The 20235-nt window shown below is 32.1% G+C and overlaps 1 protein-coding gene across 2 annotated transcripts; it reads left to right on the plus strand.

Moving 5' to 3' along the window:
• Nucleotides 1-955: 955 nt before the first annotated feature.
• On the plus strand, nucleotides 956-19782 carry FarO (Fatty acyl-CoA reductase in oenocytes). Of its 2 annotated transcripts, XM_073977538.1 has the most exons (9): nucleotides 958-1190; nucleotides 5151-5289; nucleotides 12991-13118; nucleotides 13185-13585; nucleotides 13647-13756; nucleotides 13966-14351; nucleotides 18998-19188; nucleotides 19320-19466; nucleotides 19541-19782. In XM_073977538.1, exons 2-9 carry the CDS (start codon nucleotides 5229-5231, stop codon nucleotides 19674-19676), a joined length of 1560 nt encoding a protein of 519 aa, XP_073833639.1. In that variant the 5' UTR covers nucleotides 958-1190; nucleotides 5151-5228; the 3' UTR covers nucleotides 19677-19782. The 2 variants fall into 2 exon arrangements, with proteins under 2 accessions (XP_073833641.1, XP_073833639.1); XM_073977540.1 differs by lacking the exon at nucleotides 5151-5289 and having other exon boundaries at nucleotides 956-1190; nucleotides 19541-19774.
• The last annotated feature ends 453 nt before the right edge of the window (nucleotides 19783-20235 follow it).

A 20235-nucleotide genomic window follows, 5' to 3' on the forward strand; every position in this document is an offset into this window, starting at 1 on the left:
TATGAAAAATTTTTAGGTTGTGTAGCCGGTATTCGATCTGTCCATAGATGAAAGTTTCAATTCATACAGGTATATCTTTGTCGGCAAAGCCGACTGATAATTTTTTAAAGCTCGACACATAAGAAGCATGGCATTCTTGCTGAAGTCATACTTGATAAAAGACTAAAGACCAATTTCGACCTAATAAAAAGATTTCAGAATCACATTTGAATTAGGTCGAACTTGGTCTTTAGTCATTAACCAGATATGACTTAAGCAAGAATGCCATGCTTCTTATGTGTCGAGGCCTTTACTTGTTTATCCATCATTCAACCCAATACGAAATATATTTAAATTTTCGTATCAATCTAAATCTCCCACTGTGAGCAGACAATAAAATTTGTATTTGTCGTTGTCTTCTTAATTAAAAACGCCCATTCTAATAAATCATGTCCACACAAACCGACATAATCAACGAAAATATAATGGAGGGCATATTTACATTTAGTTTTATTTAGACATAATCCAATTAATTCTAGAAGGTAATATAGGCCAAAAAATTCTTTGTTGCAAATGTAAAATTTTTAAAAATTGTCATGACATGTTTATGGCAAATGGCGAGAAGGTGGCAAAGATGTGCAAAGAAAGGGATAATAATGAAATAATTACCCTACATATAAAGGCAATGTAAATATTTCTGTTTGCCAAATTATCTCAAAACCTAAAGTTTCGAATCTCTAAATAAATGATACATCTGTAAAAAGTATGTATGTCAAGTGTTCTCAAGCCTTTTTCAAGAATTATAGATGAGTTACATTCTACCAAGGCCTACAGAAGGTCAGCCATTCAGAGTATTGTTAACAACATTACATTATTGTGATTTTAGTTTTTTTTTTTGTATTTTAAATCACAATAATGTTTTTGACATCAAACATAATAAACAGCTTGGCTTGTTGGCCGACCTTATATAGGCCTTGCATTCTAGTCTGCATTAGAACCTGCAGAAATCTACTACTTTGGGAATTTTTAATTTGTTTTCGTTTATAAATTGAACAAATTTTACATATTTTTGTGCACGCGAACGCATAAATTATTTTCATTTTAAAATAGCCATTTTAAAATACCCAAGAACAAAGTTTAAAAACGAAAAACAAATGCAATTGGAATACATTGATGACGGATATTGAACATATAGATTGTCTGGAATACGCGTAAGTACACTGAAATTTGAAATGTCATTTACCTATGAATGTGTCATTGTTATATATTGCTGCATTAAGCAGTCCCTGCAAACATTTGGAAGTTGATTGGAAGATGGTTTGATCCGATTACCCTGTAGGGGTTGGAAGATACCAAAAAACGGTCCTGACCGGTTTTAACATGGCAAAGCCCAGGATTTATCTTGGTCCCTCTTTCATCTCAAGTGGACACTGATCTCCCCGTGGTGGCACCTGGGGAACTGCCTTTAACACCCGTTAAAGGTAGTGAGCTAACATGTGCCTCGCGTTCACCCATAAGAACGTTAAAAACTTGGGATTGGGCTTCGGGTTAGTAACCCTCCCCTAGAAAAACAGCCTACAAAGAAAAAAAGAAAGAAAAGAAAAACAAATCCCTCAAAAGCTGACGACCCCCCAAACGTTTTAAAGACCATGATCTGCGAATCTGCACATGGAATGTTCGCAATCTTTATAGAAAAGGTGCAGTTTACGCATTGGCAGATGTACTTGAAAAGTATAAGGACCACATTACTGCCATACAGGAAATACGATGGAACGAGAAAGGCGTCACAAAAACACCCAAAGGTGACGCACTGTATTATAGCTACCATGGCACAAAGCATGAGTTTGGTTGCGGATTTGTAGTTGGTCGGAGGTTAAAACATCTGGTCTCCAGCTTCACCCCAGTGAATGAAAGACTCGCTGCAATTCGATTAAGGGCAAAATTCTTCAACATCAGCTTTATTTGCGCTCATGCTCCGACTGAAGACAAGGACGAACAGATCAAGGATATATTTTACGAGCTCTTAGAGGAAACTTATGACCGTTGCCCTGCCCATGACATAAAAATTATTCTATGCGATTTTAAAGCCAAAATTGGAAAGGAGAATATCTTTGGCCCAACAGTCGGGAAATTCAGTCTCCACAGTGAAACATCTGACAATGGTATGAGGCTGATAGACTTTGCGGCTGCAACAAACATGGTAGTTAGCAGTACCAAATTTAAGCATCTCGATATTCATAAGGGCATCTGTCTGTCGCCGGATCAACGAACAAGAAAACAAATTGATCACGTTGTGATAGATGGAAGACATGCATCAAGCGTGTTGGATGTACGATCGTTCCGAGGTTCAAACATAGACTAGGACCACTACCTTGTTGCAGCAAAGGTACGTACCAGATTAAACGTAGCAAACAAAGTGCGAATAGACATAACACGGAAGTTGGACATCGGTAAGCCGCAATCACAACAGATAGCCGCGGTATATTCCACTCAACTGGCCCAACTGCTTAATCAAAGCACTCCTCGTCCCGATAACATATCAGGACAATGGCAAAACTTGCCCACTCCATGCAAACTGCCGCAAAATCAGTACTTGGATACCATAAACCTCCACCAAGGATTCCATGGTATGACCAGGAGTGTCGTGCTGCTACCGAAGAAAAAATGCGGCATATAGGGCTACTTTACAATCAGCAGCAACGCGTAGCGCACGAGAGAGGTATCGGGAGAAAAGGAGAGAAGAGAAACGTATTTTCCGCAGGAAAAAGAGAGAGATGGAAAAGCGGGAGTGTTAACAAATCGAGATGTACACGAGACAGAATGGAGTCCGAAAATTCTACCAAAAAGTGAAACATCAAACTGATGGCTTTAGAACTGGCACATTTTCCTGGCAAGGTAATCTGGTAATTGATACAGATAGTTTGCTATGGATATGGAAAGAGCATTTTTCCAAACTGTTGGTATCCAATAGTAGCGAAGTCGACGAAGATACCACAGATCCAATCCCAGAAGATGGTATTGAATGTATACCACCCGGCCAAGATGAGAAAAAGACAGCAATAAAACAGCTGAAGAATAATAAGGCAGCAGGAGCCGATGGCCTACCAGCCGAGCTGTTTAAAACCGGAGCCGACACGCTGATAAGGTGTATGCATCTGCTAGGTAGCTCCATCTGGCAGGAAGAACGCGTACCCGATGATTGGAACCTGAGCATCCTGTGTCCCGTCCATAAGAAAGGAGATAAGACTTTATGCTCCAACTATAGGGATATAAGTCTTCTCCATATCGCCTACAAGATAGTGTCAGGGATATTGTTCGAACGATTAAAGCCAATGGTCAACGAAATTATTGGTCCATACCAATGCGGCTTTAGGCCTGGCAAGTCCACCATTGACCAGATATTTACCTTGCGGCAAATCCTGGAGAAGACCCAAGAGATGCAGATCGACACATATCACCTTTTTGTCGATTATAAAGGAGCCTTCGACAGCCCGCTACGTTCAAGCAATGTCTGAATTTGGTATCCCCGCAAAGCTCATTCGGCTTTGTAAAATGACTCTAACTGACACAAGATCTTCAGTTAAAATAGGAAAGAACCTCTCCGAAGAGTTTTGTACCAAAAGATGTTTCAGGCAAGGAGACAACCTTTCGTGTGATCTTTTCAACATCCTGCTAGAAAAGGTTATACGAGAGGCAAACGTCAAAAGAAGTGGCACAATCTACACCAATAGCCACATGTTACTTGATTATGCTGATGATATAGACGATGCGTCCATTGAGATCGAACCAACTGTTGAAGTTGGTTCCTATAATTTTGAGGTAGTAAAAGACTTCGTATACCTCGGCACCGCCGTAAACACAACAACAGATGCTACGTTGGCTTAAGTAAGCACTTTAAAAACAAACCCACAACTCGTCAAACCAAAATAACGCTTTACAAAACACTGATACTACCCTTGGCTGATGTATGGTTCCGAAGCCTGGGTACTTGCGCAAGCATATAAGGCAGTGATTGGCGTGTTTGAGAGGAAAATTCTTCGAAAAATCTACGGATCGACCTGCGTTGACGGTGAATATCGACGTCGCTTGAACCACGAGCTGTATCTGCTATACCACGACATCAATATTGTTAAACGTATCGAGATGCAGCGATTGCGTTGGCTAGGCCACATCATAAGAATGAGCGATGATGAAACCGCTAAAAAGGCGTATAAATGCGGACCGCTTGGCGGTGCACGCAGAATTGGCAGGATAAGGAATAGATGGCGCAAACGGAGAAATGGAGATCTTTTCTTATTTATGGAGCAAATGTTCTGTAATGGGCCAGCTAAGTAAGTAAGTTCTGAGGGAACAACAAACCTTGTTGCAATAAATGCTCATTATAAGTCCATGTTTAGATATAGGTCCCATACAAACGTACCTCTCGATATTCGGTATTTTGACGATTTTAGCCACATTTTCTAACCTAGTTGACTGTAATTTTGTATTTTGACTTCGGAGGTAACACCATATGTTCAATATAGGTCCACGTTCAGATATAGCTCCCATATAAACGTACCTCTCGATTTTCGGAATTTTGACGGCCTACGGTAATAGTGTAGTGCCAGGAGAACACATTAACTCTCGAACGGATCAGTCGATTTGACCTTCCTAATACTTCGTCCAAACTTAGTTTAAGTTCGAAGATGGGTAATATCGGTTCACTCCTTCGGGTACCTACCCCACAAAAGTTAAAAAAATTAACTAAAATTATTCAAACCGGTCTTCTCCTTAGGGTACGTCACCCACAAAAGTTCAACATTTTTGTTTGTGTGCAGTTTAGGGTCTGTTCGAAGATCCTTCGGCAATTCATACCGATGCTACTCCCTATGGAGCAATATTATGTTGTTTGTGGGCAATTCTATTCTCCTGACATAGTAGTCTAAAAGCTCTAAATTATATGGTGACCCAATAAAACGACTAGAGGGAGACAGTTGTTCTTCCTGGTGAATCGCGAATTATCCTTACGCGCTAGAAAATGTTTGCAGGGAAATGCTAAGATATGTTTAATGCAACAATGTATATTAAAAACAATTCGTCACTCAATTCCTTCTCACTTTTATGTTAAGTACCCGAATATTTACAAAATTAAAGGCTTTTGGCATTACATTGTCAATATTACGAAATTTTAGCAAACAGTTCATTTGTAAGCGTCAATTTGATTGGACCGAACGCGAGAAACACAAAAACTGTAACACTTTAAGGAAAAAATGTCAAACGTTATAGTGGATTTTTTTGAAGGCCGTGAGATATTTATTACCGGAGGATCGGGTAAGTAACCATACTTTTCGTGATTGTGCTTTCCTGAGTTGTATTAGAAATAGTAAAAAACAAGTAAAAAAGTATCAGTCGGCTTTGCCGACAGAGATATACCCTCAGCATGTGTATATTGAAACAATTTTTTCCAAAAATACGTAAGTATTTAGGGCGTTTGAACCGATGAAAATGTTGATTAGGATTAAAGATCAAAAGTTTTGCGGAGGAGATACTAAAAGGAATGGATCGACATTGACCGTTATGGAAGTGGATCTCCAGCCGCAACATATGGTGCCACAAGGGGTTTTTACACTCTTCGGGCTGTTTGCTCAAGAAGTATGGACTTGCCCCTGAAACAACTTTTACCATCGTAATTGAGGCAGCGAATGTAAGTTGCTTCAACAAAAATCAAAGTGATTCGATATCAGATCTTAAAGTGAACTTATCCGAAATTTTGTATGGGAGGTACTGGATAGAGTGGACAAATATAGTCCATATTTGAACCTGATCTATATCTGGTATATATATTAGGATGTGTAAAGTATTGACCAATTCGGCCACTCCCTTCAAGAGTTACCGTACGAAAATTTTTTCCGAACATTTTTGAACTTTTGTGGGGGAGGTACCTGAATGAGTGGACCGATATGGCTTATCTTCAAACTTAAACTATGTTTGGACAAAATATTACTAAGACCATATTTTGGACCGAATCGGCAGATCCGTTCGAGAGTTATCGTGCGCTCCAACCACCTTACACGGTGTCATAGGGGGTTTTTACAACTTTCATGCTATTTCCTCAGGAAGTATGGACTTGCCCCTGATGAAACTTGTACCATTGTATGGAGGGCAGTGAATACAAGTAGCTAAAACAAAAATCAAAGCGATTCGAGAGATGGCCCTAAACTGAATTTTTCCGAAATTTTGTGTGGGAGGTACCCGAAGGAGTGGACCTATTGAGGCCATATTGGAACCTCATATTACTCTGGTAGAAAGTTTACACTATATACAGTATGGACCAAATCGGTCACTCCCTTCAAGAGTTATCGTGCGCACAAACTTTCCGAACATTTTCGAACTTTTGTGGGGGAGGTACCGGAAGGGGTGGGCCGATGTAGCTCATCTTCGAACTTAAACTAAGTTTGGGCAAAATATTACGAAAGCCAAAATTTGAACCGAATCGGTTCATCCGTTCGAGAGTTATCGTGCGCTCCAGCCAGCAGGACAGACAGACAGACAGACGGACGGACATGGCTAGATCGACTCCAAATTGTCTGAAACACATTTCGTCCAAACATACTTGGGGTCTAAAACCATTATTTCGATGAGGCACATTTTCATCGTATCAAAGTGTATATACCCTCCTTAGCCTAAAGGCTGAAGGTATAAAAAATTAGTTGACTTTACCAACAGAGATGTACCCTCACCCTGTGATATAATGAAAAAAGCAACCACAATAACCATGAAATTAAGATTTAAATTAACCCGCGAGCACGTCTGCACCTGGTCCTAAGCCTAAATATTTGTACTATAGTGGGGGAGGTACCGGAAAATGTCAACCGATTTAGTCCATCTTCGAATTGGACGTAAGTTTGGAAGAACTATAATGATCGGCAAAGATTAGAGAAACTCGAGAACCCTTAAGAGGTATAGTAAGTTGGTGGCCGTAGGATTTTTACAGCGTAAGGTAATTATCTCCTTCAGTATTTTGTTCAAACTTATATTAAGATCGATGATGAGCCATGTCAGTCCACTCGTTTCGGTACTTCTGCCAAAAAGAAAAAATAATAATAAAAAAATATTTAAAAAATCCACGTCTTTGAAAAAATATTTAAAAAAATTCAAGTCTTTGAAAAAATATTTAAAAAAAATCGTCGTCTTTAAAAAAATATTTTTTTAAAAATACACGTCTTTGAAAAATATTTTAGAAAAATACACGCCTTTGACAAGCGTTTTAAAAAAAATCCACGTCTTTGAAAAGTGTTGTTAAAAAACCCTACGTATTTGAAAATTGTTCTAAAAAAAAGCCACGTCTTTGAAAAAAGTTAAAACAAATCCAAGTCTTTAAAAAATGTTTTAAAAAAACCCCCTTCTTTGAAAATGTTTTTAAAAAATCCATGTCTTTAAAAATGTTTTTAAAAAAATCCATGTCTTTGAAAAATGTTTTTAAAAAATTCCACGTCTATGAAAAATGTTTTTTTTAGAAAAATCCACGTCTTTAAAAATGTTTTTTAAAAAATCACGTTTTTGAAAAAGGTTTTAAAAAAACCCACGTATTTGAAAAATGTTTTAAAAAAGCCACGTCTTTGAAAAATGTCTAACACAAATCCACGTCTTTGAAAAATGTTTTTAAAAAATCCACGTCCATGAAAAATGTTTTTAAAAAATCCACTTCTTTGGAAGATGTTTTTAAAAAATACCACGTCCATGAAAAATGTTTTTAAAAAATTCCACTTCTATGAAAAATGTTTTTAGAAAAATCCACGTCTTTAAAAAAATGCTTTTAAAAAAATCAACGTCTTTGAAAATGTTTTTAAAAAAATGCAGTAACAAAATATTTCCAAAAAATCCACGTCTCTGAAAAAATATATTTGCAAAAATTTCACGTCTTTAAAAAAATGTGTAAAAAATCTACGTCATTGAAACAATTTTTAAATAAACCACGACATTGAACAAATATAGCCCTCGAACGGATCAGTCCACGTCTTTAAAAAGAAGTAAAAAGTATCAGTCGGCTTTGCCGACAGAGATATACCCTCAGCATATGTGAATTGGAACTTTCATCTACAGACAGATCGAACGTATTTAGGATCTTTTCAGAATTTTGTGGCACTTTTTGGATATTTGAACTTGCCGACAAAAATGTGGATTAGGATTAAAGTACAAAAGTTTTGCGGAGGAGGCAATGGACCGACATAGTGCATTACGGAAGTGGATCTTATTTTGAGAGTCATATCTTTTCGATAGGTATCGCGCCCACTAGTCATTTCAGTGGGTTATCGTACACCTGTTGGACCAGTAGCCAGGAAGCTTGGACTTATCCACGGAAAACAAAATGTGGCTGTACATTATCGGTATAAATTTCCAAAGGATCTCCGAACAGACCCTAAACTGCACTTGGACACAAATGTTGAACTTTTGGGGGGAGGTAACCTAAGGAGAGGACAGATATGGGCCATTTTAGAAGTTAAACTAAGTTTCGACAAAATATGCCGAAGGCCAAATTTTGGACAAAATCGGTTTATCAGTTCGACAGTTATTGTGCTCTTCAACTACTACATATGGTGCCATAGGTTTTTTTACAACTTTCGGACTGTTTTCCCAAGAATTATGGACTTGCCACTGAAAAAACTTTTACCGTTGTAATTGAGACTGCGATTGCAAGTTGCTTCAACAGAAATCAAAGTCAAGAGCAGGTCTTAAAGTGATTTTATCCGAAATTTTGTGTGGGAGGTACCCAAAGAAATGGGCAAATATAGTCCATATTCAAACCTGATCTATATCGTCCTTTCAAGAGTTATCGTGCGCACATTTTTTCCGAACATTTTCGAACTTTTGTGGGGTAGGTACCGGAAGGAGTGGACCGATATAACACATCTTTGAACTTAAACTAAGTTTGGACAAAAAGTCAAATTTTGGACAAATCGGTTCATCCGTTCGAGAGTTATCGTGCGCACCAGCCAGCCAGACAAACAGACGGACGGACATTGCTAAATCGACTTCAAATTGTCTGAAACCCATTTCGTCCAAAACCATTATTTCGATGGGGCACATTTTGGCCGTATGAAAGTATATATACCCTCGTTAGCATAAATGCTGAGGATATAAATATTTAAAAAAATCCAGGTCTTTAAAAAATGTTTTTAAAAAAATCCACGTCTTTGAAAAAATATTTTTTATAAAATAAAATATTTTGAAAAACCCCACGTCATTGAAAAATAATTTTTAAAAAATCCACGTCTTTACAAATATATATTAAAAAATCCATGTCTTTAAAAAATATATTAAAAAATCCACGTCTTTGAATAAATATTTTTAAAAATCCACATCTTTAAAAAACGTTTTTGAAAAATTTTTTTAAAGAAATCCACGTCTTTGAAAAATTTAAAAAAAAAAAAATCATCGTTATTGAAAAATGTTTTTAAAAAAATCCAAGTCTTTGAAAAATGTTTTAAAAAATCCTCGTCTTTGACAAATGTTTTTAAAAATGTCCAGTTCTGTGACAAATCTTTTTAAAAAAATCCACGTCTTTGAAAAATGTTTTTAAAAAAATTCAAGTCTGTAAAAATGTTTTTTTTAAAATTTAAAGCCTTTGAAAATGTTTTTAAAAAAATTCATGTGTTTGAGACATATTTTTAAAAAATCCAAAAGTCTTTAAGAAATGTTTCTAAAAAAATCCACGTCTTTGAAAAATGTTTTTAAACAATTAAAAAATTATCTGTCGATTTTGCCGACAGAGATATACCCTCAGCCTATGTGAATTGAAACTTTCATCTACGGTCAGATCGTATGTATTTATGGTAATTTCATTATTTTGTGGCCAATCTTGGACATTTGGATTAGGATTAAAGTTCAAAAGTGTTGCAGATGAGGTACTTAAAGGAACGGACCGATGGAAGTGGATCTTATATTGGGATATATCGCCCACTAGTCATTTCAGTGGGTCATCGTATAACTTATGGACCAGTATGCCAGGAAGCATGGACTTGTCCACGGAAAACATAATACCGTTCTAAGCAGGGCAACAACGAACAGCATCGGCATACATTTCCAAAGGATCTTCTAACAGACCTTAAACTGCACTTAAACACAAATGTTGAACTTTTGTGGAGGAGGTTCCCTAAGGTACCTCCATTTTAGAAGTTAAACTATTAGGAGATCCAAAGTTTGGACCAAATTTGTTCAAGAGATACCATACCATTTAAGTGAAATTTTTTAAATATTCGAGAGAACTACCGAAAGTTGTGGGCCGGTATTGCCTATCTTCGATCTGAAAGTATGACAAAGTATCAGGAAGGCAAATTTTGGACCAAATCAGCCACTACATATGGTGCCATAGGGTTCTTTTACACCTTTCGGGCTGTTTTCTCAAGAAGTATGGACTTGCCCCTGCAAAAACTTTTACTGCCGTAATTGTGGCAGAGAATGCAATATGCTTCAACAAAAATTAAAGTGATTCGAGAGCAGGTCTTAAACTGAACTTATCCGTAATTTTGTGTGATAGGTACCCGAAGGAGTGGACAAACGTAATCCAAGGAGTGGACCGAGTGTGTCCATACTAGAACCCCATATAAGTCTGGTAGAAAATTCACGATGTGCAAAGTATGGACCTAATCGGTTACTCCCTTCAAGAGTTATAGTGCGCACAAATTTTCCGACCATTTTTGAACTTTTGTGGGGGAGGTACCTGAAGGAGTAGGCCGATATGGCCCATCTTCGAACTTATATCAAATCTGGACAAAATATTTCGATACCCTAAATTTGAACCGAATCGATTGATCCGTTCGAGAGTTATCGTGCGCACCAGCCAGCCAGACAGACAGACGGACGGACATTGCTAAATCGACTCCAAATTGTCTGAAACACATTTCGTCCAAACATACTTAGGGTCTAAAACCATTATTTCGGTGAGCCACATTTTGCCCGTATGAAAGTGTATATTCATTCCCTCGTTAGCATAAATGCTGAGGGTATAAAATCTTCCTTATTGAGAAATGTTTTTAAAAAATCCATGTCTTTGAAAAAATATTTTTAAAGAATACACGTCTTTGCAAAAACATTGTCCATGTCTTTGCAAAAAAATAAATAATTTAAAAAATCCTCGTTTTTAAAAAAATAATTTAAAAAAACCTCGTCTTTGAAAAAAAAATTAAAAAATCTACGTCTTTGAAAAAAAAATATTTAAAAAATCCTCGTCTTTGAAAAAAAAAAAATTAAAAAATCTACGTCTTTGAAAAAAAATAATTTAGAAAATCCACGTCTTTGAAAAAGATAATTAAAAAAATATACACCTTTGAAAAATAAAAAAAAAATTAAAAAATCCACGTCTTTAAAAAAAATAATTTAAAAAATCTACGTCTTTGAAAAAAAAAATAATTTAAAAAATCCACGACTTTGAAGAAAAATAATTTAAAAAATCTACGTCTTTGAAAAAATTTTTTAAAAACTCCACGTCTTTGAAAAAATATTTTTGAAAAACCCACGGCTTTGAAGATTTTTTTTTAAAAAATTTTTAAAAAATCCATGCCTTCGAAAAAAAATATTTTTAAGTAAAACACTGTAAAAATCCAAACTTTTAAAAAATCCACGCCTTCGAAAAAAAATATTTTTAAAAAATTCACGTCTTCGAAAAAAATATTTTTCTAAGAATCCACGTCTTTGAAAAAAATATTTTTCTAAGAATCCACGTCTTCGAAAAAAAAATATTTTTAAAAAATCCACGTCTTCGAAAAAAAAATATTTTTAAAAAATCCACGTCTTCGAAAAAAATATTTTTCTAAGAATCCACGTTTTCGAAAAAAAATATTTTTAAAAAATCCACGTCTTCGAAAAAAATATTTTTCTAAGAATCCACGTCTTCGAAAAAAATATTTTTCTAAGAATCCACGTTTACGTTTAAAAAATCTACGTCTTTGAAAAAAAAAATAATTTAAAAAATCCACGTCTTTGAAAAAAAATATTTTAAAAAATCCACGTCTTTAAAAAAAATAATTTAAAAAATCCACATCTTTGAAAAAAAAATAATTTAAAAAATCTACGTCTTTGAAAAAAAATATTTTAAAAAATACAGGTCTTTGAAAAGGTATTTTTGAAAGATCCACGGCTTTGAAGAATTTTTTTTTAAAAATCCAAATTTTTGAAAAAAAAATTTTTAAAAATCCACGCCTTCGAAAAAAATATTTTTAAAAAATCCAAGCCTTCGAAAAAAATATTTTTAAAAAATCCAAGCCTTCGAAAAGAATATTATTTTAAAAATCCACGTCTTAGAAAAAAAATTTTTAAAAATTCCACGTCTTCGAAAAAAAAAATATTTTTAAAAATTCCACGTCTTCGAAAAAAAAATATTTTTAAAAATCCACGTCTTAGAAAAAAATATTTTTAAAAATCAATAAGAAATCCACGTCTTTGAAAAAATATTTTTAAAAATCAATAAGAAATCCACGTCTTTGAAAAAATATTTTTAAAAATCAATAAGAAATCCACGTCTTTGAAAAAATATTTTTAAAAAATCCACGTCTTCGAAATTTTTTTTTTTTTTTTTAAAAAATCCACGTCTTCGAAAATTTTTTTTTTAAAAAATCCATGTCTTTGAAGAAATATTCTTGAAAAATCCACGTCTTAGAAAAAAAACATTTTTAAAAAATCCATGTCTATTAGGAGGGTTGGCGTTTTTTGTTTGGAATGACGACTTCTATTTTGTTTTTCAAAATAGTCAGATTAATCCCATAGTCGTTGTTTTAATATTTTTTTAAAACAACTTCAATTTATTAGTGCGAAAAATTGGCGATGTTTACCAAGGGGTAAGGCAGGGAATACTATAGTTTCAGATCTCCCACAGATCTTCATTAGTTCCCTTGTTTCTTGTTCTTCAACAAGAATGTCTTTGAAAAAAAAATATTTTTAAAAAATCCACGACTGTGGAAAAATATTTTTAAAAAACTTCGCCTTTAAAAAAATCTTTAAAAAAAAAAAATAGTAAATTGTATTCGTTCTTTTTAGGTGCTGTTGGCAAAGCGGTGATCGACAAACTTCTGCGATCCTGTAATGTGGGGAAAATTTATTTATTGTTAAGACCCAAGAAAAATTTCACGCTAGCTGAACGTTTGAAGAAAATTAAGGCGGCTCCGGTAAAAATAACTCTTGGCTACAAATATCAAGAATAATTTACTAATCTTCTTAAAATAAATATGTAGATTTTTGCTCGTTTAAGATCCGAAAAACCCAATGAATTTGATGAAAAAGTCGTTATGATACCCGGCGATGTCGAGCAACCAGAATTGGGTATTGCACCGGATGATACTAAACAATTGGCGAATGTTTCGATTATAATTCATAGTGCAGCGACAATAAAATTTGATGAAACCCTTCGCAATGCTGTCCGCTTGAATGTCGGTGGTACCAGGGAAGCATTAAAATTAGCCGAAACATTGAAAAAGTTGGATGCTTTTATGCATGTTTCAACATTTTTCAGTAATCCCTATTTGGAATATATTGAACCGAAAGTTTATAAGGCACCCATGGATTGGAAATTTTGTTTAGATTTATGTCGGCGCACCGATGTGTCAGATGAAATGTTGGATACCTTGACAAGGAAGTAAGTGTGAATAGAATAGGAACGTACATTTTTTTAATGATGTTCATGATGTTTTTTTCAGATTAATTATTGGTTTTCCCAACACTTATACTTTCACCAAAAATTTGGCTGAATCATTGGTTAACGATTTCAGACACAAATTGCCGGTGGCCGTTTACAGGCCTTCAATTGGTAAGATAATAGAATAAACCACATATCCATAAAATGTAAATCAAAGGTATAGAATAGCTATTGTGGGACCATAAAGATCTGTGGTGGAATTCTGTAATACGTTGGGTCGATTTCAATGTTTTTACAAAATGTGTGTCTACCAAATTCTTGTGTAAACTAATTTATTTTAAAAGTTGTTTTAGATTTTCCTTTCCTTTTCTACCTTCTAGTTGTACAGTCTCTTGAAGATCCTGAACCCGGTTTTCCTACCTCCCTGATTGGTATAAACGGTCTATTTGCTTTAGAGGCTTGCGGTTTACTAAAAACATTATATACAACAAAGAATCAACGCTTGGATCTCTCTCCACAGGACTTTGTAACAAAAACCCTAATTTATTATACATTAAAAACAGCCGAAAGATATAAGAGCATCGATGGACCACCAGCTGAGACACCCGTTTTCCATATGTCTTCATGTACCCACTATGACATGACATTAGCTCGATTTGAAGAGGGTGTGCAAAAGTATGACATTCTGAAAGACTTGGCATTCGAAAAAAATTTCCTTATACCAGGACTATTTTTAACAAGTAATCGATTTGTTTATATGTTTATGGTAAGGATATATATGGATATATTTGAAAAAATATTAAAAAAAATGTTTTTAAAAATCCACGTCTTTGAAAAAATATTTTTAAAAAATCAACGACTTTTGACATATATCTTTAAAAAATTCGCGACTTTAACAAAATAATTTTAAAAAATCCATGTCTTTAAAAAATATCTTTAAAAAATTCACGGCTTTAAAAAAATATTTTAAAAAATGCACGACTTTGAGAAAATATTTTTTAAAAATCCACGTCTTCCAAAATATTTTAAAAAATCCACGTCTTTGAACAAATATTTTTAAATATCCACTTGTTTGAAAAAATATTTTTAAAAAAATCTACGTCTTTGAAAAAATATTTTTAACAAAGTCTACGTCTTTGAAAAAATATTTTAAAAAAATCCACGTCTTTAAAAAAATATTTTTAAAAATCCATGTCTTTAAAGAAATATTTTTAAAAAATCCACGTCTATGAAAAAGTCATTCTAAAAAAACCACGTCTTCCAAAAAGTATTTTCAAAAATGCCAAAATATTTTTAAAAAATCCATGTTTTTGAAAAAAAAAATTTTAAAAATCTAAGTCTTTGAAAAAGTATTTTAAAAACATTTGCGTCTTTGAAGCTAATTTTTTTAAACATCCACATCTTAAAAAATATTTCTAAAAAATCCATGTTTTTAAAAAAATTACACGACTTTGAAAAAAATGTTTTTAAAAAATTGACTTCTTTGAAAAAAATATTTGTAAAAAATCCACGCCTTTGAAAAAATATTTCTAAAAAATCCACGACTATCTACGACGTCTTTGAAATAATGTTTATAGAAACAAAATCCCCGTCTTTGAAAAAATATTTTTAAAACTCCACTTCTTTTAAAAATTATTTTTAACAAATCCACGTCTTTGAAAAAATATTTTTAAAATCCTCGTTTTTGGAAAAATATTTTTTTAAAAATCCACGTTTCTGAAAAAATATTTTTAAAAGTCCTCGTCTTTGAAAAAAATATATTAAAAATAATCTACGCCTTTGAAAAAATATTTAAAAAAATCCACGTCTTGGGAAAAAATATTTTTAAAAATTCCACGTCTTTGACAAAATATTTTTAAAAGATGCACGTCTTTGAACAAATATTTTTAAAAAATCCACGTGTTTGACAACGACTTTGTCAAAATATTTCTAAAAAAAATCTATGTCTTTCAAAAAATATTTTTAAAAATCCACGTCTTTGAAAAAATCTCTTTAAAATTCCACTTCTTTGAAAAAATATTTTAAAAAAAAATCTACGTCTTTAAAAATATATTTTTAAAAAAATCTACGTCATTGAAAAAATATTTTTAAAGCTCCACTTCTTTGAAAAAACATTTTTAACAAAATCTACGTCTTTGAAAAAATATTTTTAAAAAATCTACGTCTTTGAAAAAATATTTTTAAAAAATCTACGTCTTTGAAAAAATATCTTTAGCAAAATCTACGTCTTTGGAAAAATATTTTTTTAAAAATCCACGTCTTAGAAAAAATATTTTTAAAAGTCCTCGTCTTTGAAAAAAATATGTTAAAAAAATCTACGCATTTGAAAAAATATTTAAAAAAATCCACGTCTTTGAAACTCCGTTTTTAGAAATCCACGGCAATGAAAACTATTTTCAAAAATCCACGTCACTGAAAAATATTTTTAAAAATCCACGTCTTTGAAAAAAATATTTTTAAAAATCAACCACTTTGAAGACATATTTTTAAAAATCCACGGCTATGAAAACTTTTTTTAAAATCCACGTCACTGAAAAAATATTTTTAAAAATCAACGACTTTGTCAAAATATTTCTAAAAAATCAATGTCTTTGAAAAAATATTTTTAAAAATCCACGTCTTTGAAAAAAACTTTTTAATATTCCACTTCTTTGAACAAATATTTAAAAAAAAAATCTACGTCTTTAAAAATATATTTTTAAAAAAATCCACGTCTTTGAAAAAATAATTTTAACGCTCCACTTCTTTGAAAAAATATTTAAAAAAAAATCTACGTATTTAAAAATATATTTTTAACAAAATCTACGTCATTGAAAAAATATTTTTAAAGCTCCACTTCTTTGAAAAAACATTTTTAACAAAATCTACGTCTTTGAAAAAATATTTTTAAAAAATCTACGTCTTTGAAAAAATATCTTTAGCAAAATCTACGTCTTTGGAAAAATATTTTTTTAAAAATCCACGTCTTAGAAAAAATATTTTTAAAAGTCCTCGTCTTTGAAAAAAATATGTTAAAAAATCTACGCATTTGAAAAAATATTTTTAAAAGTCCTCGTCTTTGAAAAAAATATGTTAAAAAAATCTACGCATTTGAAAAAATATTTAAAAAAATCCACGTCTTTGAAACTCCGTTTTTAGAAATCCACGGCAATGAAAACTATTTTCAAAAATCCACGTCACTGAAAAATATTTTTAAAAATCCACGTCTTTGAAAAAAATATTTTTAAAAATCAACCACTTTGAAGACATATTTTTAAAAATCCACGGCTATGAAAACTTTTTTTAAAATCCACGTCACTGAAAAAATATTTTTAAAAATCAACGACTTTGTCAAAATATTTCTAAAAAATCAATGTCTTTGAAAAAATATTTTTAAAAATCCACGTCTTTGAAAAAAACTTTTTAATATTCCACTTCTTTGAACAAATATTTTAAAAAAATCTACGTCTTTAAAAATATATTTTTAAAAAAATCCACGTCTTTGAAAAAATAATTTTAACGCTCCACTTCTTTGAAAAATTATTTAAAAAAAAATCTATGTATCTGAAAAAATATTTTTAAAAATCCACGTCTTTGAAAAAAACTTTTTAAAACTACACTTCTAAGAAAAAATATTTTTAAAAAAATCTACGTCTTTGAAAAAAATATTTTTAACAAAATCTACGTCTCTGAAAAAATATTTTTAAAAAAAATCTACGTCTTTGAAAAAATATTTTTAAAAATCCACGTCTTTGAAAAATATTTTTTAAATGCACGTCTTTGAAATTTTTTTTTAAAAAAATCCACGTCTTTAAAAATTATTTTAATAAAATCCACGTCTTTAAAAAAATATTTTTAAAAATCCATGTCTTTGAAGAAATATTTTTAAAAAATCCTCGTCTTTGAAAAGGTCATTCTAAAAAATCCACGTCTTCCAAAAAGTATTTTTAAAAATGCCAGACATTGAAAAAATATTTTTAAAAAATCCATGTTTTGAAAAAAATACTTTTAAAAATCCAAGTCTTTATGAAAATACTTTTAAAAACCCAAGAGTTTGAAAATGTATTTTAAAAAAATTTGCGTCTTTGAAACAATTTTTTTTAAAAAATCACATCTTAATATTTTTAATAAATATTAATATTTTTAAAAAATGCACGCCTTTGAAAACATATTTCTAAAAGACACTACTTTGAAAAAATATTTTTAAAAAACACTACTTTGAAAAAATATTTTTAAGAAATTGACTTCTTTGAAAAAAAAATTGTAAAAAATCCACGCCTTTGATAAAAATATTTTTAAAAATCCACGACTATCCACGACGTCTTTCAACAAATATTTATATAAACAAAATCCACGTCTTTGAAAAATATTGTGAAAACTCCACTTCTTTGAAAAAATATTTATATTAACAAAATCCACGACTTTGAAAAAATATTTTTAAAACTTCACTTCTTTGAAAAAATATTTTTAAAAAATCCACGTCTTTAAAAAAAATATTTTTAAAAGTCCTCGTCTTTGGAAAAATATTTTTTAAAAATCCACGTCTTTGAACAAATATTTTTAAAAGTCCTCGTCTTTGAAAAAATCTATATATATAAAAATGGTGTAAAAAATGTATAGTAATTCATAAAATGAGAACGGCTAGGCCGATTTCTGTAAAATTTTTTGTCAGTTATTCGTATTTTCGAGGAGAAGGTCTTTACGGAAGAAAGTTTTGGAAAATCTCTCTGGAAAAGTCGGAAAATTGGAAAAATCGAAAATTGAGTTTTTGTATGAAATTTTATTCCTTAATAGCGAGACGAAGTTCGCCGGGTCCGCTAGTATGTTTATAAAAATCTACGTCTTTGAAAAAATATTAAAAAAAAAATACACGTTTTGGGAAAAATATTTTTAAAAATTTCTCGTCTTTGACAAAATATTTTTAAAAGATGCACGTCTTTGAACAAATATTTTTAAAAAAATCCACGTCTTTGAAAACGTATTTTTAAAAATCCTCGGCTATGAAAACTATTTTCAAAAATCCACGGCTATGAAAACAAATTTCAAAACTCCACGTTTTTGAAAAAATACTTTTAAAAATCCACGTCTTTATGAAAATACTTTTAAAAATCCATGCCTTTGAAAAAGTATTTTTAAAAATTCACGTCTTTGAAAACATATTTTTAAAAAATGCACATCTTTAAAAAATATCTCTAAAAAGTCCACATTTAAAAAAAAAATATTTTTAAAAAATTTTCGTCTTTCAGGCATATTTTTAAAATTCTACGTATTTGAAAAACATTTATAAAAACTCCACTTTGAAAAAAATATTTGTAATAAAACCACTTTGAAAAAAATATTTATAAAAAATACTTGAAAAATATTTTTAAAAAATCCACGTTTAATGATAATGACGATTATTGTTTTTTATTATCGATTCTCTTTTCTTTTTAGATCTACTTTAAACAACTTCTACCGTGCCTGATCATGGATGGCATTCTTAAACTTTGCGGTCAAAAACCTCAATTGATGAGCATACAACGCAGGTGTTATTTAACCTTGGAAGTTGTCAAACCATTCATGTTTAACAATTTCGATTGCCGTGGTATTAGTTATGTCAAAGAATTTGATATGAATTTTCATGGGTATGTCACAGGTGGTTTTTGACACACTGTTTTTGAAAATACTGAATTATGTCTAGCCAGCCAGCCGTCTCTGGCAGATCTCTTGCATTGTCATTGCATTGAGGTAACATCTTTTTATCTATCCTTTACAGTTCCGATTTCAATTTGGACATTTTGCCATTTGCAAAAAATGATTTCGTTGATGCTGGCCTTACCTACGATTTGATATACAAATGTCGTGAAATTCTACTAAAAGAGGATCCTGCAACAATTCCAAGAGCCAAGATTATACTCAAAATGTAAGTGGCAAAAAAAAACAGGAACATAACCTGTATGAAACAAATTATATATGTATCTCGTTATTTAATTTCAGAAAAATTGCCCTGTATCGTGCTCTGCAAATATATTTGGCCTATAAGTTATATAATTGTTTAGTCTTGCCCTGGATATCACAGTGGAACTGGGGTATCGTGACGAACAATCAATCTGTCTTAGAGAGTTATGAGTGAATAATGTTGCAATAATTATTAAAATTTAATTTGTTCTATAATTTATTTGATGTAATTTTAGTGTTCATTTATGGAATAAAGTGATTTAATATTGGTTCGTTGTAAATGTTTTATCTTTAAACCTCAGTTTTAAATAAAACAATTTTTATACCCTCCACTTACCTACTTTGCTGGCCCATTACAGAACATTTGTTCTATAAGCCGAACTAAGAAAAAATCTCCAATTCTCTATGTTTACTGCTTCGCTTTCTGGAATACCGCGCCTTTTCATCTCTTCATCCACTTGTTTGCTCCATCTACGCTTAGGTCTGCCAATTCTGCGTGCACCGCCATGTGACACGTATTTATACGCCTTTTTAGCGGGTTCATCTTCGCTCATTCTAATGATATGGCCTAGCCAACGCAATCGTTACATCTCGATACGTTTATTTATACTGATGTTGATATTCACCGTCAACGCAGACTGGTCCATAAATCTTTCGAAGAATTTTTCTCTCAAACACACCAAGCACTGCCTTGTCGTCGACACCATCAACTTGGTCTTCTCGCCTTTTAGCGC

The sequence above is a fragment of the Musca autumnalis genome, unplaced genomic scaffold, assembly GCF_047663935.1.
Source record: "Musca autumnalis isolate F117 unplaced genomic scaffold, ASM4766393v1 scaffold_3, whole genome shotgun sequence".
In the NCBI taxonomy this organism is placed as follows: domain Eukaryota; kingdom Metazoa; phylum Arthropoda; class Insecta; order Diptera; family Muscidae; genus Musca; species Musca autumnalis.

Bases quoted from the DNA above. Each gene is read 5' to 3' on its own strand.
- FarO (XM_073977538.1), top strand. From the start codon at position 5,229: ATGTCAAACGTTATAGTGGATTTTTTTGAAGGCCGTGAGATATTTATT. The intron at 13,586-13,646 runs GTAAGTGTGAAT...TGTTTTTTTCAG, and splicing joins TTGGATACCTTGACAAGGAA to ATTAATTATTGGTTTTCCCA. The intron at 13,757-13,965 runs GTAAGATAATAG...TCTACCTTCTAG, and splicing joins CGTTTACAGGCCTTCAATTG to TTGTACAGTCTCTTGAAGAT.